Raw genomic sequence first — 16,958 nt, forward strand, 5'->3', positions numbered from 1 at the left:
ATCCAATAACAATAAGTGCTATAAAGAAAATAAGAATGATCAGGCGCAGCGGCTCATGGCTGTAATCCCAACACTTTCAGAGGCTGAGGCAGGAGGATTGCTCGAGGCCAGGAGTTCGAGGCTGCAGTGAGCTATGATCATGTCACTGCAAGCCAGCCTGGGTGACAGAGTGAGACCCTGCCTCTTAAAAGAATGATGAAATAGAGACCACTGAGAAACCATACCATGGTTGGTATGGATAGGATGCTCTGAGAAGTGACATTTGAGCTTCCCCGAAGAATGTGTGAAGGAACCAGTCATACAAAGGGCAGGAGAAAGAGCGCTCCAGGCAGAGAGAGCAGCAGGTGCAATGGCTCTGAGGTGGGAAGTAGCTTAGGGTGCCAGAGAAAGGGGTCCCATGAGGCTGGCAGGCAGTGAGTGGGGGCGAGATAAGAAGCTTGGAATTTCTTTTTTTCTTTTTCTTTTTTTTTTGAGACAGGGTTTCACTCCTGTCGCCCAGGCAGGAGTGTAATGGCGCAATCTCGGCTCACTGCAACCTCTGTCTCCCAGGTTCAAGTGATTCTCCTGCAGCTTCCCAAGTAGCTGGGACTACAGGTGCCCGCCACCACATCTGGCTAATTTTTGTATGTTTAGTAGAGACGGGGTTTCACCACGTTGGTCCAGGCTGGTCTCAAACCCCTGAGCTCAGGTGACACACCCGCCTTGGCCTCCCAAAGTGCTTACAGGTATGAGCCACCTCGCCTGGCTAGGATTTCTTCTAAGAGCAAGAGATAGCCATGGACAGGCCAGCGACAAGATATAATTAGATTAATGTTTTCAACAGTCCTGTCTGGCTGCAGCTGTGCAGAGAACTTCAGATTTGTAGGAGCAGGACCTTAAGCCAGTGGCTGAACCCCTCTGCGCCTCAGTTTCCTTATCTGTGAAATGGAGGTTATTATGAGCAGAGACACGTGCCTGACCCATGGTGGGTGTTGAAGAAAACCCTTCTAGCTGGGTGTGGTGGCTCACACCTGTAATCCAAGCACTTTGGGAGGCCGAGGAGGGAGGATTGCTTGAGGCCAGGAGTCTGAGACCAGCCTGGGCAACATAGCGAGACTCCATCTCTTTAAAACTATGAAAATTAACAAAACATGGTGCTACAAACCGATAGTCCTGACTACTCGGGAGGCTGAGGCGGGGGGATTACTTGAGCCTAGGAGTTCAAGGCTGCAGTGAGCCATGATCACGCCAGTGTACTGCAGCCTGGGTGACGTGGGTGACAAAGCAAGACCCTGTCCTCAAAAAAAGAAAAGAAAAAATATTAATACTAGTTCTCTGGGGATTGTGTAGGAGATGGGGGTTCTAAGGCTGGCTGGGGCCTATCGGGGAGATAGTGCTTCTGGTGGGAGGCACGGCGGGAGAACCGGTGAGGTCTGCGTGGTGGTTCCATCTGCCCATGGGCATGTTTTCTGGGAGCCTCGCCTGGCCTTGCCTCAACTCACCCCTCCCGCCGGGGGCTCTCTCTGCCTCCCTCTCCCTCGTGTGCTACAGGTGAAGGCCACAGTGCACCTGGCCTACCTGCGTGCCGTGGGCACCCCCCTCTGCCTCTACGCGCTCTTCCTCTTCCTCTGCCAGCAAGTGGCCTCCTTCTGCCGGGGCTACTGGCTGAGCCTGTGGGCTGACGACCCCGCAGTGGGTGGGCAGCAGACGCAGGCAGCCCTGCGTGGCGGGATCTTCGGGCTCCTCGGCTGTCTCCAAGGTACGCCTCACCTGCCGTCCTCATCCCCCTCCTCCCAGCTCCTCCGAGGGGTGCTCAGGGCTCCTTTGCCCCACCCCTCCCTGGGTCACCCTGTCCCCCTGGAACAATGTGCAAAACGTCTGGGGTCCACGCAAAGGTCTGTGTCCTTAAGATGAGGCTGGAGGGAACGGGAGGACAGGGCACATCCCTCCTTTTCTGGAAGCTTCGTGTTGCCCTTTTGCAACCACATCCACCCTCCTCCTGCCTCGCCCACCCCGTCCCTAACCCCTGGTTCTTCTCCTTGTAATACGTGGCCTGGCTGAAGGGAGTAACAGGAGTGCACATGTGAGTTTGGCTTCTGATTTATACACACACACGTATATATAGACTGGGTCTGGCTTTGTCACCCAGGCTGGAATGCAGTGGCACGAACTCAGCTCACTGCAACCTCTGCCTCCTGGGCTCAAGCAATCCTCCCACCTCAGCCTCCCGAGTAGCTGGGACTACATGCACATGCCACCATGCCTGGCTAATTTTTGTTTGTTTTTGATAGAGACAGGGTTTTGCCATGTTGCCCAGCCTGGTCTCAAACTCCTGGGCTCAGGCAATCCTCCGCCTCAACCTCCCAAAGTGTTGGGATCACAGGCATGAGCCACCATGCCTGGCCTGGCTTCATCTTTAAAGGACAGTTGCCTCGTTTTCATGTTGATTTGTCCTCATTCACTGGGTGACCTTGGCCACATCACCAAAATGCTGTGAGCCTGTGACCTTCTGTATAAAATGGGGGGCGCCAGGCCTGAACTTGAGGACTCTTCTACTCCTAAGAACCTGTACACCTACTCACCACAACTGCATGTACAGTGGAATACTCAAGGCGAATGGTTACTTAACCAAGAGGAAATTAGGGATTCTCACAGTCAGACGAGCCCTGGAATTAACCCAAATCCTCATTTGGGTGGCAAATAGCCCTTTCAAAATCCTTCCACTTCCATCCCTCATTTGATAGCTAAGGGCAAGTCTTACTCTCCCCTAAAGATGAAGAGACAGGAGCTGAGAGAGAGAAATTGGTTATGACTCTCGAATACAAAGAATAAAAAATTCAGCTCCAGGCCAGATACGGCGGCTCATGCCTGTAATCCCAGCACTTTGGGAGGCCAAGGCGGGTGGATCACTTGAGGTCAGGAGTTCAAGACCAGCCTGGCCAACATGGTGAAACCCCATCTCTACTAAAAATATAAAAATTAGCCTGGCATGGTGTCAGTGCTTGTAATCCCAGCTACTTGGGAGGCTGAGGAAGGAGAATCGCTTGAACCTGGGAGGTGGAGTTTGCAGTGAGCAGAGATTGCACCACTGCACTCCAGCCTGGGTGACAGAGCAGGACTCCGTCTGAAAATAAACAAATTCAGCTCCAATTCAAAGTGTTTAAACAACAAGAGAATTGATTGGCTCTTGGGACCAGTATCCATAGATTTCTGGCTTCAGGTATGACTGGATGTAGGGGTCCAAACAAGAAATGGCTTCATTTCCCTCCTCTGTGACAGCTTCCGGTCCAGCTCAGCTGCTCCCCCTGGCAGTAAGATGATATTCCACAGCTCCAGCTTGGCCACCTCCAACAACCAAGTACCACTTTTCCAAAAGTTCTAGTGAAGTCCCAGGTCTCCCTGTCATTGGCCTGACTTGGGTTATGTGTTCATCCCTGAACCAATTGCAGTGGTTTGGATTGGCCATGGGTGAAATTTGCCCCACCCCAGAGGAGAAGTTAGCCCCACCCCAGGCATGCAGATTAACATTGGGAGGAAGGATGTGCATTTCTCTCATAGGGTTACTGCCAAACAAGTTGCCACAAACTTGGGAGCCCAGCACAATCGAAATTTGTTCTGTCGCAGTTCTGAGCCTGAAGTCTAAAATCAAGGTGTCGGCAGCGTTAACTCCTTGTGGAGGGTTTTTTTGTTTTTTTTTTTTGAGACAGAGTCTTGCTCTGTCACCCAGGCTGGAGTACAGTGGCACAATCTCGGCTTATGGTTCACTACAACCTCTGCCTCCTGGGTTCAAGTGTTTCTCCTGACTCAGCCTCCTGAGTAGCTAGGACTACAGGTGCCCGCCACCACGCCCAGCTAATTTTTGTATTTTTATTAGACAGTAGGGTTTAGTAGGGTTTCACCATGTTGGTCAGGCTGGTCTCGAACTCCTGACCTCACGTGATCCACCCGCCTTGGCCTCCCAAAGTGCTGGGATTACAGGCATGAGCCACTGTGCCTGGCCCCTCGTGGAGGTTCTGAGGGAGAATACGCTCCAGGCTTCTCTCCTGGTTTCTGGCTTCTGGTGGTCGCCGGCAGCCTCTGGCATTCCTTGGCTTGTAGATGTGCCCTCCCATCTGTGTCGCCATCTTCATATCTCTTGCTGTGTCTCTGAGTATCCTCTAGTAGTCTCATATAAATGGCAGTCACTGAATTTAGGACCCATCCCAAATGAATTTTGGGGGACACTCTTCAACCCATTACATCAAGAAACAAGCAGGGTACAGGCGCAGTGGCTCATGCCTGTAATCTCCGCACTTTGGGAGGCCAAGGCAGGCAGATCACTTGATCCCAGGAGTTCGAGACCAGCCTGAGCAGCATAGCAAGATCCCATCTCTACAAAAAATATCCAAAATTAGCCGGCATGGTGGTGTACACCTGTGGTCCCAGCTACTCGGAGGCTGAGGCGGGAGGATCGCTTGAGTGCAGGGGGTCAAGTCTGCAGAGAGCCATCATCATGCTACTGTACTTCAACATGGGTGACAGAGTGAGACCCTGTCTCAAAAAAAATGTAATAATCAGGATGGCCAAGCCATAAGATGTCCACCATGGGGTAGCGGGAGAGACCTGCGCAAGGGGCCCTGTGGGGTGCTCCTGAGGTTCTCCAACCTTCATGCTCTTACCTCCTCTCCTTCCCCAGCCATCGGGCTGTTTGCCTCCATGGCTGCGGTGCTCCTAGGTGGGGTCCGGGCATCCAGGTTGCTCTTCCAGAGGCTCCTGTGGGATGTGGTGCGATCTCCCATCAGCTTCTTTGAGCGGACACCCATCGGCAACCTGCTAAACCGCTTCTCCAAGGAGACAGACACGGTTGATGTGGACATTCCAGACAAACTCCGGTCCCTGCTGATGTATGCCTTCGGACTCCTGGAGGTCAGCCTGGTGGTGGCAGTGGCTACCCCACTGGCCATTGTGGCCATCCTGCCACTGTTTCTCCTCTACGCTGGGTTTCAGGTATGGAGAGGTCAGGGAGGCTTCTGGGACCAGCTGAGGTCAACTCAGCCAGTCCCCTGTCTCTGGGGAAGACTCCATATATGAGGTTTCACCTAGCTGGGCATCTAGGGGCTGTTCCTAGAATTCCCAGGGACAGAGACACTACAGTCTTTCTGGTATCTCCACTAGTCTCTGTCTCTAAATGTTCACATCAAAGTTCTTTTTTTAGAGGACAGAATTTTGCTGTCCTGCCAAGGCTGAAGTGCAATAGGTGATCATAGCTCCCTGCAGCCTTGAACTCCTGGGCTCGAGTGATCCTCCTGCCTCAGCCTCTCAAGTAGCTGGGACTACAGGCACGTGCCACTATGACTGGCTAATTTTTAAATTTATTTTTGTAGAGGCAAGTGTCTTCCTGTGTTGCCCAGGCTGATCACGAATTCCTGGCCTCAAGTGATCCTCCCATCTTGGCATCCCAAAGTTCTGGGATTACAGGGCATGAGTCACAGTGCCTCATGGCACAGTTAAGTATTAAGGGCCAGAGCCCTTCACGTGTAATGTTTTTATCTTGCTGTAATTTCTTCCTCTCCAATTATCTGGAAGCCAAAAAGGCATTGCAAGTTCTCAAAGGCTATTATATTAAGCTGGATTCTTTCAGTTACTGGGACCAGAGACCAACTAAAATTAGCTTAACCAAAAGAACAGAATTTAGTGGCTTACGTTTCCTAGGGGGCATGGGCCCAGCTGTCATCAGGACACAGTGACTCTCTCCATATCTTCACTCAGTGCTTCTCAAAGTGTGGCCCCAGGACCAGCAGTAGTATCACCTGGGGACTAGTTAGCAATGTACGTTCTTAGGCCCCAGCCCAGGACTACTGACTCAGATACTATGTGGGTCGGCCCATGAATCTAGGTTTTAATTAACCCTCCAAGTAATTCTGATGTACATAAATGTTTAGGAACCACTGGCTTACCTCTGTTTGGTCTAATTTTGCACACGCTTTCTTTCCAGGGCAGGTCTGATGGCCACTAGCCATCATATCGTCTCACCTTAGCAACTCAACATGCAAAAAAGTTTATCCAGCTCAACAGTCATACATTAATCCCAGGGAAGGTTCTGATTGGCCCTTTGTGGATTATGTGTCCATCTCTGAACCCATCACAGTAACTGAATGGATAGTAGACTCTGATAGGCCAGGCTGCATCACGTGACCACCTCTCTGATCAGGTCCCGTGATTGACAGCACCCCAACCCAGCCCTTTCCCGCAGGAAACCAGAAGTAGAGTGAAGAAAACATGGTAGTCAGATAAAAACCATGGCTAGGGCTAGGCATGGTGGCCCACACGTCTAATCACAGCACTTTGGGAGGCTGAGGTGGGCAGATCACTTGAGGTCAGGACTTCGAGACCAGCCTGGTCAACATGGCGAAACCCCGTCTCTACTAAAAATACAAAAAATTAGCCAGCATGGTGGCGCATGCTTGTAATCCCAGCTTCTTGGTAGGCTGAGGCGGGAGGATTGCTTGAGCCCAGGGGGTCAGAGGTTGCAGTAAGCTGAGATTGCGCCACTGCACTCCAGCCTGCGTGACACAGTGAGACTCCACCTCAAAAAATAAAAAACAAAACCCATGGCAACCACTGTCCCCGGACAACTGTCCTAGGTCTTCTCTAAGTTCACTTGACTCCGAGGATGGGCTGTTTCTGTCTCAAGCTTTGGAGTCAAGCAAAGATGGGTTTAAATCCAGGCTCTATCCGTTACTGTGGCACTCAAGACAGCTGCTGAATCCCCCGAGCCTTGGATGTTCTCACTACTAACTGATGAATGACGCGAATGCTCACTCTGCAATGAATGAGACACTGTGTAAAAAGCCTGGCACACACAGTTGGGTGTTCAGCAAATTCAGTTCCTCCCTGCCTGTCTGCCTGCTGCACCCAACCTGCAGCTGCAAACCAAATAACACATATTTTCTGCACATCACCTGGCATGTAACCCTTGGGTTACATGAGTGAAACTGACTTGGCCAACTGCCTTCATTGCCCCTTACAGTTTTGTTCTCCCAGTGACCAGCCTTAAATGAAGTAGTCGGCCTCAGTGCTGGAAAGTGAGACACTTAAACTAAATTAGTGGTTTCTCAACCCTGGCTGTCCCTTAGAATCATCTGGAAGGCTATTTAAACAGCACTAAAGTAAAGGTGACATTGCCAGAGATTCCGATTCAGTCATTCTGGGGTGGGGCATTAGAGGTTTTTGAAGCTCCCCAGGTGATTTTCAAAAAAACCATATAACTCTGATTCTGCAAGGAAATGAGAACCCAGAGAGGGCAAGCAACTAGCCCAAGGTCACACAGTAGAGCTGGTAACAGATCCTGGTCTGGAATCCTGTACTTGGGGCTCTCTCTGTGCTTCTGGAAACTACCTCTCTATGTCTGTGGCTTCTCCTATCCCCTCTCCCATCCATCCTTCTCAGAGCCTGTATGTGGTTAGCTCATGCCAGCTGAGACGCTTGGAGTCAGCCAGCTACTCATCTGTCTGCTCCCACATGGCTGAGACGTTCCAGGGCAGCACAGTGGTCCGGGCATTCCGAACCCAGGCCCCCTTTGTGGCTCAGAACAATGCTCGCGTAGATGAAAGCCAGAGGATCAGTTTCCCGCGACTGGTGGCTGACAGGTAGGAAGAGCCACGGCAGAGAAGACCTTGTAATTCATCCATATCCTTAGAGGGTGAGACCTGAGGTCATATTGTATGGTAGAGGGGTCACCCAGAGAATCAGGGACATAGCTGAGGCTAGATCCCACAGGCAGTCTATCGGTTCTCACTGTGGGCAGATGGAACATGACCGAGAGATTCTCAACAGCAGGTGGGCGGGGGGTACAGGAAAAAGCTTTTGTTGCCAGGCAACTGGATCAGCCTCTTTTGCCTTGGTGATAAAGCAGCCATATAAGCATCCTCAGCCATCTTTAGGTACTAAGCAAGAACAAGAACACAAGCTTTAAGCACAAATAGACACAGGTTCAAGTCCCAGCTCTGCCACTTACCAGCTGGTTGATTTCAGGCAAGTTACATAACCTCTCTGAGCCTCATTTGTCAAACTGGTATCGTGCTCATGGAGTAGATATGAGGATTAAATACAGACACTCATAGGTAAGACTTGTAACATGCTTACTGCATGCCTGGCACTGTTCTGAGCAATCTATGTAGATTAATTTATTTAAGTCTGCTAACAGCTTCGCCAGGCAGAAACTGTTCTATAGATAATAAATTCTAGGCACAGAGAGGTTTGGAAACTTGTCCAAGGTCACACAGCTAATGCTGGCAGAGCCAGGATTTGAATCCAAGCAGTCTAGTACCAGAGTGTGGAGAGGGTCAAGTACAAACTAGGTGCTCAATACATGTGAAGTCCTTTTTCCTTTCATCTCAGGTCCCCAGCCAGCTGGGGCTGTGTATTAGTCCATCTTCACACTGCTAAAAAGAACTACCTGAGACTGGGTAATTTATAAAGAAAGGAAAGTTTAATTGACTCACAATTCCACGTGGCTGGGGAGGCCTCAGGAAACTTACAGTCATGGTGGAAAGGGAAGCAAGGCACGTCTTACATGGCAGCTGGAGAGAGAGAGCATGAGGTGGGAACTGCCGCATCCTTTTACGCCATATGATCTTGTGAGAACTCACTATCACGAGAACAATATGGGGAAAACTGCCCCCATGATCCAATCACCTTCCACCAGATCCCTCCCTCCACACGTGGGGATTACAATTCGAGATGAGATTTGGGTGGGGACACAGAGCCAAACCATGGAGACCACGGTTCAGGCCAGGGAAATGGCAGGTGGACATGGCTTGGCAAATTCCAGGGACAGAAAAGCAACCACACAGGGAAGCTCTTCGGAACACCGAGTGTACCCCAGACCCTAAGCTGGGCTCAGTTGAGACAGGACAGTGTCATCTTCCTCTCCTCCCTGAGCCTGGGTTGCATGTGGAGGCCATTGCTGGGACCCCTGTGTGTACAAAGCTGGTGTGATGACCAGTCCTTGTGCCCAGAGAAGCATCTCCCTGCAGATGAGAGTACCCACTCACCTTGCTGTCGCCTCCCTTTGCAGGTGGCTTGCGGCCAATGTGGAGCTCCTGGGGAATGGCCTGGTGTTTGCAGCTGCCACGTGTGCTGTGCTGAGCAAAGCCCACCTCAGTGCCGGCCTCGTGGGCTTCTCTGTCTCTGCTGCCCTCCAGGTACTCCCCATACCCCCAAACTGGGCTTGAGGGACAGACAGAGGCAGAGACCGTCGGACCCCTGCTAGTGGGACCTTTGAAGACCCCGTGTCCAAACCACCAAGGTGTCTGGAGTCCCTCCACCAAGGAGGGACATGCTCTACAAGAGCCAGACTCAGCTGAGGTGAACTCGTAACCTTGGGCAAGAGTCTTTCCTTGTGGAGTCTCAGTGTGCTCCTTGGAAAAATAGGCCAGAAATCCCATCACTTCTGATGTTGTAAAGACTAGTTGAGACAAAGCATATCCTATGGAGGACATTTCTAGTGCATTGTTAACTGTTGTTTTGTTTGGAAGACAGTCTCTCTCTTTTACTCGGGCTGGAGTGCAGTGGTGCAATCTCGGCTCACTGCGAACTCTGCCTCCTGGGTTCAAGCGATTCTTATGCCTCAGCCTCCCAAGTTGCTGGAATTACAGGCATGAGCCACTATGCCTGGCTAATTTTTAGTCTTTTTAGTAGAGACAGGGTTTTGCCATGTTGGCCAGGCTGGTCTTCAACTCCTGAGCTCAAGTGATCCACCCACCTTAGTTAGCCTCCCAACATGCTGGGATTATAGGCATGAGCCACCATGCCTGGCCACTTTTTGTTAACTGTTAACAGTATGTAATGTCAGTTCATGACATCTATGAAAAAATATATATATATACACTCACAAGCATTTGTTATGGAGGAGGCATTATTCTAAGAGCTTTATACATTTTTGTTCGTTTTGGTTTGTTTTTGTTGCTGTTTGAGACAGGATCTCATTTTGTTGTCCAGGCTTGAGTGCAGTGGCATGATCTTGGCTCACTTCAGCCTCCATCTCCAGGCTCAAGGGATTCTCCCACCTCACTTTCCCAATTAGCTGGGACTACCGGTGTGCACCACCATGCCTGGCTAATTTTTTTTTTTTTTTTTCTAGAAACAGTTTTGCCATGTTGCCCAACCTGGTCTCAAACTCTAGGTTCAAGTGGTCTGCCTGCCCCAGCCTCCCAAAATGCTGAGATTATAGGTGTGAGCCACCATGCCCAGCTGTTTTGTTTTGAGGCAAGGTCTCACTCTTTCGCCCAGACTGGAGGGCAGTGGTGTAATCACAGCTCACTGCAGCCTCCAACTCCTGGGTTCAAACAATCTTCCCGCTTAGCCTTCCAAAAAGCTGGTATTATAGGCATGAGCCACTGTGCACAAGAACTTTATAAATATTAACTCACTTAATACTGCCCACAACCCCATCAGAGAGGCACTGTTATTATCCTCATTTTACAGTCAAGGCTGCTAAGCTTAAGGATGAAGTAAGAGGCCAGAGCATGTTGGGTGGCAGTGGGGGCACTTCCCGACTGCATCCAGAAAGGCTCTCTGAGGAGGTGACTTAGGAGGAAGTGAGGTAATAGCAGGAAGAAAAGGCCTGGGAGTTGAAGGTTCATCCCTGGTGTGTTAGAGGAACAGCAAGAAGGTGGGTGTGGCTGGAGAGAGTGGGTGAAGGCAGGGGTGCTGGGAGACAAGGTTAGGGATGGGATGGCAGGGCTAGAGCTGGTAATGGCTCATAGGGAGGAGCTTGGAGTGGTTCCAAGTGTCATGGGAAATTGGCCACCTGGTCGCTGTGGGAAAGCTGTCAGAATGGAATCAGTGGGCCTGAGTCCTGCTGGGTGTCCTTGGGAGGGCCACACACCCTCTCTGATCCTGTCTACTTACCTGTATCAAGCCAGTCTGTACAAGCTGATGTCTGAGGGCTTCTTTTTGCTCTGCATGCTCTGGTTCTACTGAAGGAAGAGAGGGGCCTGTTGGTTGTATCCAGATCCCAGTCCCCTGGGCCCAGGTCCTCAGACTGCCCCATTCCTGCCTCCCCTCTTTGCTCCTCTGGGTCTGGCCTCCCAGAAAAGGTTGGGAAACCAGGGGGGCTGTTGCAAGCCCTCAAGTGGCCTTGCCAAACCCAGCCAGAGAGGCTTTCTTGCACCAGGTGACCCAGACACTGCAGTGGGTTGTTCGCAACTGGACAGACCTAGAGAACAGCATCGTAGCAGTGGAGCGGATGCAGGACTATGCTTGGACGCCCAAGGAGGTGACAGGCGGGAGGTGGGGAGGGGGTCCCAGAAAGGACATATTGTGGGGGGGGGGGGCAATGGGTGCCTGTTGACATCTGCTACAGGCTTTGGAGTTTATACCCTCTTCTCCCCTCACTCAACTCTCACCACTATAGGTCAGAGTCACAGACAGGGTGGCAGCAATGGTTAGGAGCATAAGGTTTGGAGCCAGGCAAAATCTTGGTTCCTTTGCTTCTGAGCTTCAGGAAAGCAGGTCACCTATGGGAGTGGCAGGGAACCACGAGGAACAGCATTGCAACAGCAACACAGCTGCAACATGATAGTAACATAATGGCAACAGCAACACAATGGCCATATTCCAGAACATGATAGTAATGCAACAGCAATGTAACAGTAATGGAACAGCAACATAACCACAATATTGCAGTACCAGAATAGCAACATAGCAGTGTAATAGTAACATAATAGAGACATTATAGTAACATGATGGCAACATTCCAGCAATACAACCACAACATAGCAATGTAATAGTAACATACTAGCAACATTTTAGTAACATGATAGAAACAAAACAGCAACATAGCAATGCAATAGTAACACAACAGCAACATCATAACACGACAGCAATATCCCAGCAACATGACTTTAACATAGTAACAGAGTAGCAACATAACAATGTAACAGCAACAAAACAGCAACATTATAGTAACATGATGGCAACATTCCATCAACATAACTGAAATTATAGTAACAGAACAGCAACATGGCAATGTAACAGTAACAAAACAGCAACATTATGGTAACATGATGGCAAAATTCCAGCAACATAACAGTAGCATTATAAGGACAGAACAGCAACATAGCGATGCAACAGTAACAAAACAGCAACATGATATAATGTGATAGCAACATAACAGTAACATTACAGTAACAGAACAAGGAAGAATTAATTAATTGGTGAATAGGGTAGAAGAAATGGTGACAGATGGATGGACAGATGAATGGATGGAATGGGGTGGAAGAATGAGAGATGGAGGGATGGGATTGGAGATGGATGGAGGGACAGACGGATGGATGGATGGGTGGGTGGGATGGGGTGGAAAAAGGATGAGATGGATGGATGAATGGATGGATGGGATCAGGTGGAAGAAAGGTTAAGAACAGCGGCATAGCAGTAATGTAACAGTAACATAACAGCATTGAGTTTACTGGGAGGATCAAATGAGATCCTGCAAATAAATGATTTAGTAGAGTGTCTGGTCCATGGCAAACACTCAATACATGTCCACTTCTCTTATTAGCCCTATTTCCCAGATTGGAAAACCAAGACTCAAGGGGGTAGAATGATCTGTTCAAGGTCACAGGAACAGCAAAAGGCAGCATTGGTCTTCCCACTGCACAGTCATGTCCTTTCACAAAGAGAAATGTCTGCTCTCACTATAGAAAAAGAGATTATTTTATAATAAACAGTGGCTAATAGTAACAATAAAATAGACTGAAAGTAGCCACCACCATCTGTTTTTCGCATCGACATAGTCCATGCCCTCTCTTGTTGAATTCCCATAACAACCCTGTAAAATAGCAATAAATATGTCCATTTTGCAGAAGAGAAAACTGAAGCTGAGACAGGTGGGCCATCCTGTGCAAAGTCTTAGAGGAAGGCTCCCCTGACTCAGTTTCCCCTCCTGCTCCAGGCTCCCTGGAGGCTGCCCACATGTGCAGCTCAGCCCCCTTGGCCTCATGGCGGGCAGATCGAGTTCCGGGACTTTGGGCTGAGATACCGACCTGAGCTCCCGCTGGCTGTGCAGGGTGTGTCCTTCAAGATCCATGCAGGAGAGAAGGTGAGTGGTTCTCTCACAATGTCCTCTTCATGGAGTTTAGGCCAAAAGACTCCAGGGGCAAGGCCCTAAACCCTGGGCACCAGCTACCTCCACAATATCCCCACCTCAGGTCCCCTAGCTTTCAGACCCATTACCCCCTAAAATGAGCTCCTCACCTTCCCCAAACCTGCTTCCATCTGGTGATGTCCTCATCCACCTTGGTGTCCCCAGATGAGGAAGCAACTCCCTGACTTCCTTCTTCCTTTAATGTTAACCCAGCACCTAATATGTGCTTGGCAGTGTGTTAAATGCTCCAAGTACATTTTCCAGTTTGCACAAATGGGATATTTGCTTTTGGGTGGGAAACGTTGGGAAAAGCACTTCATAGCTCAGTTTTCCCATCTGTAAATTGGGACTGGTAATATTGATCTCTGAGTTGTTGTAAAGTTTGAGTTAATACATAGAACATGCTTAGCTCATAGAAGGTGCTCCAGAAATGTTTAGTAATGCTTTTATTATTTGCATTTTCACTCTCACAACAACCCCATAAGGGAGGTGCTAGTACTATCCCATTTTATAGATGCCTCATGAGGCCCCTTCACTGAATCCCTTCCCTCCCTCCCTCTGAACCTACAGAGGCTTCCTCCCTGTCCCCTCTTTGTCCCCTAAACAGTGGATCCTGTCTCACCAGCTCCAATCTGCTCTCCTGTGATTTTTTTTTTTTTTTTTTGAGACAGAGTCTCACTCTGTTGCCCAGGCTGCAGTGCAGTGGTATGATCTTAGATCAACCTCTGCCTCCCAGATTCAAGTGATTCTCCTGCCTCAGCCTCCTGAGTAGCTGGGATTATAGGCTCGTACCACTACACCTGGCTAATTTTTGTATTTTTAGTAGAGATGGGGTTTCACCATGTTGGCCAGGCTGGTATCAAACTCCTGACCTCAATCACCCCCCTCGGCCTCCCAAAGTGCTGGGACTACAGGCATGAACCACTATGCCCAGCCATCCTGTGACCTTTATCAGCATGAATAACACTGCATGTCATTCCCCTGCTCAAAACCTTCTACTAGTTCCAACTTCCCTTGGGGTAAAGTCTGAATTCCTGAGCTTGGCATTCAATGCTCTGTCCAGCCCAGGCCCTGCCCACGTCCCCCTCTCATTCATTGCTCTGCCAGGGCTTAGCCAACATTGTGGAGCAGCTGCCTCTTGGCCAGTGGGGGCACATGGTGCTGTGAGCTCCACGAGCTTCTAGTTTTGGAAACCCACTTGGTGTGGTTTACCTGGAGTGTTCCCCTTCCTTGAGCTGCTTTTGATCCTTCAAGCTTCCATGCAAGTATCCCTTCCTCCATGAGGTCTTCTTTTATTACCCCTGTCAAATCCCAGGCAGCATGAGCAGCACTGCCTTGCTTCCCTTAATTGCCAGAGGTCCAGAGCTTGATAATAAACAGCATTGTTGGCTGGGTGCCGTGGCTTATACCTGTAATCCCAGCACTTTGGGAAGCCAAGGTGGGCGGATCACTTGAGGCCAGGAGTTTGAGACCAGCCTGGCCAACACGGTGAAACGCCGTGTCTACTAAAAATATGAAAATTAGCCGAGCGTGGTGACAGGCACCTGTAGTCCCAACTACTCAGGAGGCTGAGGCTGGAGAATTGCTTGAACCTGGGAGGTGGAGGTTGCAGTGAGCTGAGATCACACCACTGCACTCCAGCCTGGGCAATAGAGCAAGACTTTATCTCAAAAATAAATAAATAAAGCATTGTTCATCACACTGTATTACATTTACTCAATTGCACTGTTTCCTAGACCAGATGGTGGGCACACTGGAGCAAGGACTCTTTAATTTCTATAATTCTGGTGCCTAAACATGTACTTGGCATACAGTGGGGTGACTCATGTTTCCATCATTAAACAAATAATGTTGAACCCACACCACGTGTCAGACTGTCAGACACTGAGGATGCAATAGTGGCAAGAGAGATAAGGATAGAGGGTGGATAACAGAATGGGAGATGGATAACAGAATGGACACATGGATAGGATGGAGGATGAATGGAAGGATGGACTGGATGGATGGATGGGAGAAAAAATAAATGAATGAAAGGATTAGTGAATTGATGGATGAATAGGGAAGAAGAAACGAGAGATGGATAGATGAATGGATGGGTGAATGGAATGGGGTGGAAGAATGAGAGATGGAGGGATGGGATTGAGGATGGATGATGGATGGATGGATGGATGGATGGATGGATGGATGGATGGATGGATGGCGGGATGGGGTGGAAAAAAGGATAAGGGATGGATGTATGGATGGACAGACAGACGGATGGATGGGATGGGGTAGAAGGATGAGAGATGATGGAGAGGTGTAAACAGAAGGATGAGGAAAGATGGAGGAACTAAAGGAAGGGTGGGGAGAAGGATGGGAGAGAGATATCAGGATAAGGGAAAGATAGAGAAGAACGCAGATGGAAGACTGGATGGATTGATGGGTGGATATACAGAAATGTAGACAGATGGAAAGAGAGATGGAAAGTGGATACTTACACAATGAGGGATGGATAGACAGATCTCAGGTACAGCAGAAACATCTCCCAATAAATGCCCACAAACCCTCTGGTCAGAGCAGGCCTTTCCTCCCAACCCCGGGCAGGTGGGCATCGTTGGCAGGACCGGGGCCGGGAAGTCCTCCCTGGCCAGTGGGCTGCTGCGGCTCCAGGAGGCAGCTGAGGGCGGGATCTGGATCGACGGGGTCCCCATCGCCCACGTGGGGCTGCACACTCTGCGTTCCAGGATCAGCATCATCCCCCAGGTGAGGCTGGTGGAGGGGGTGGGCAAAGATGGGAGGCATGGTGGGATCTGGCTCTGACTCACCCCCCCTCCCCGCCAGGACCCCATCCTGTTCCCTGGCTCTCTGCGGATGAACCTCGACCTGCTGCAGGAACACTCGGACGAGGCTATCTGGGCAGCTCTGGAGACGGTGCAGCTCAAAGCCTTGGTGGCCAGCCTGCCCGACCAGCTGCAGTACAAGTGTGCCGACCGAGGCGAGGACCTGAGGTATGGTCGTCCCACTGTGGCTGGGACCTGCAGGTGGGAGAGTAGGGGATGGCCATGCCCTCCCCAAGGGCCCTCAGGAAGTGCCTCCCCCAATAGGATTGTCACTCTGTTATATTAATAACCACATCTCTTATCTGCAATTCCAAGCTCCGATGGTCTCTGAATACCAAGATTTTCCCCCTAAATTAGCCTTCTATATTTATTTGGTGGGAAAACCCAACCTCAACTGACACAGGGCTAGTGATAGCCTTTATTGCTCTTGCTCAGTATTCATTTTGCTATGAAAATATTGTTTGATATTGGGTGGTAACCTCGCCACTCACTGGGACTATAAGTAACATAGGATTTTTTTTTTTTTTTTTTTTTTTTTTGGTAAATGTCAAGTGTGGGCTGGGCTCAGTGGCTCATGCCTGTAATCCCAGCACTTCAGGAGGCTGAGGGAGGAGGATTGCTTGAGTCCAGGAGTTTGAGACTAGTCTGGGCAACATAGCAAGACCCTATCTCTATGGAAAACAGTATTAGCCAGGTATGGTGGCACACGCCTATAGTCTTAGTTACTTGGGAGGCTGAGGTGGGGGGACGCTTGAGCCAGGGAGGTGAAGGTTGCAGTGAGCCAATACTGCACCACTGCATTCCAGCCTGGGCTTCATCTCAACAACACCACAAAGTTGTGTGGAAAGATACACATAAAATTTACTATCTCAATCTTTTTTCTTTTTTTTTGTTGGAGACAGGGTCTGGCTCTGTCATCCAGGCTAGAGTGCAGTGGCGAGGTCTCGGCTCACCGCAACCTCCACCTCCCAGGCTCAAGCGTTCCTCCCAACTCAGCCTCCCAAGTAGCTGGGGTTACAGGTGTGAGCCAC

General features: G+C 49.9%; 1 protein-coding gene across 1 annotated transcript in view; it reads left to right on the forward strand.

The window, feature by feature from the left end:
• The window catches only part of ABCC6 (ATP binding cassette subfamily C member 6), a 73,283-nt gene that overhangs the window by 52,193 nt on the left and 4,132 nt on the right, over window positions 1–16,958 (forward strand). The window contains exons 22-29 of the mRNA XM_032145195.2: window positions 1,531–1,738; window positions 4,655–4,965; window positions 7,408–7,607; window positions 9,038–9,164; window positions 11,138–11,239; window positions 12,917–13,063; window positions 15,692–15,850; window positions 15,929–16,095. Of these exons, the coding sequence (XP_032001086.1) occupies window positions 1,531–1,738; window positions 4,655–4,965; window positions 7,408–7,607; window positions 9,038–9,164; window positions 11,138–11,239; window positions 12,917–13,063; window positions 15,692–15,850; window positions 15,929–16,095 (1,421 nt within the window). The remainder of the gene's footprint in view (window positions 1–1,530; window positions 1,739–4,654; window positions 4,966–7,407; window positions 7,608–9,037; window positions 9,165–11,137; window positions 11,240–12,916; window positions 13,064–15,691; window positions 15,851–15,928; window positions 16,096–16,958) is intronic.

This window comes from Hylobates moloch, unplaced genomic scaffold (assembly GCF_009828535.3).
Source record: "Hylobates moloch isolate HMO894 unplaced genomic scaffold, HMol_V3 SCAFFOLD_23, whole genome shotgun sequence".
Taxonomy (NCBI): Eukaryota; Metazoa; Chordata; class Mammalia; order Primates; family Hylobatidae; genus Hylobates; species Hylobates moloch.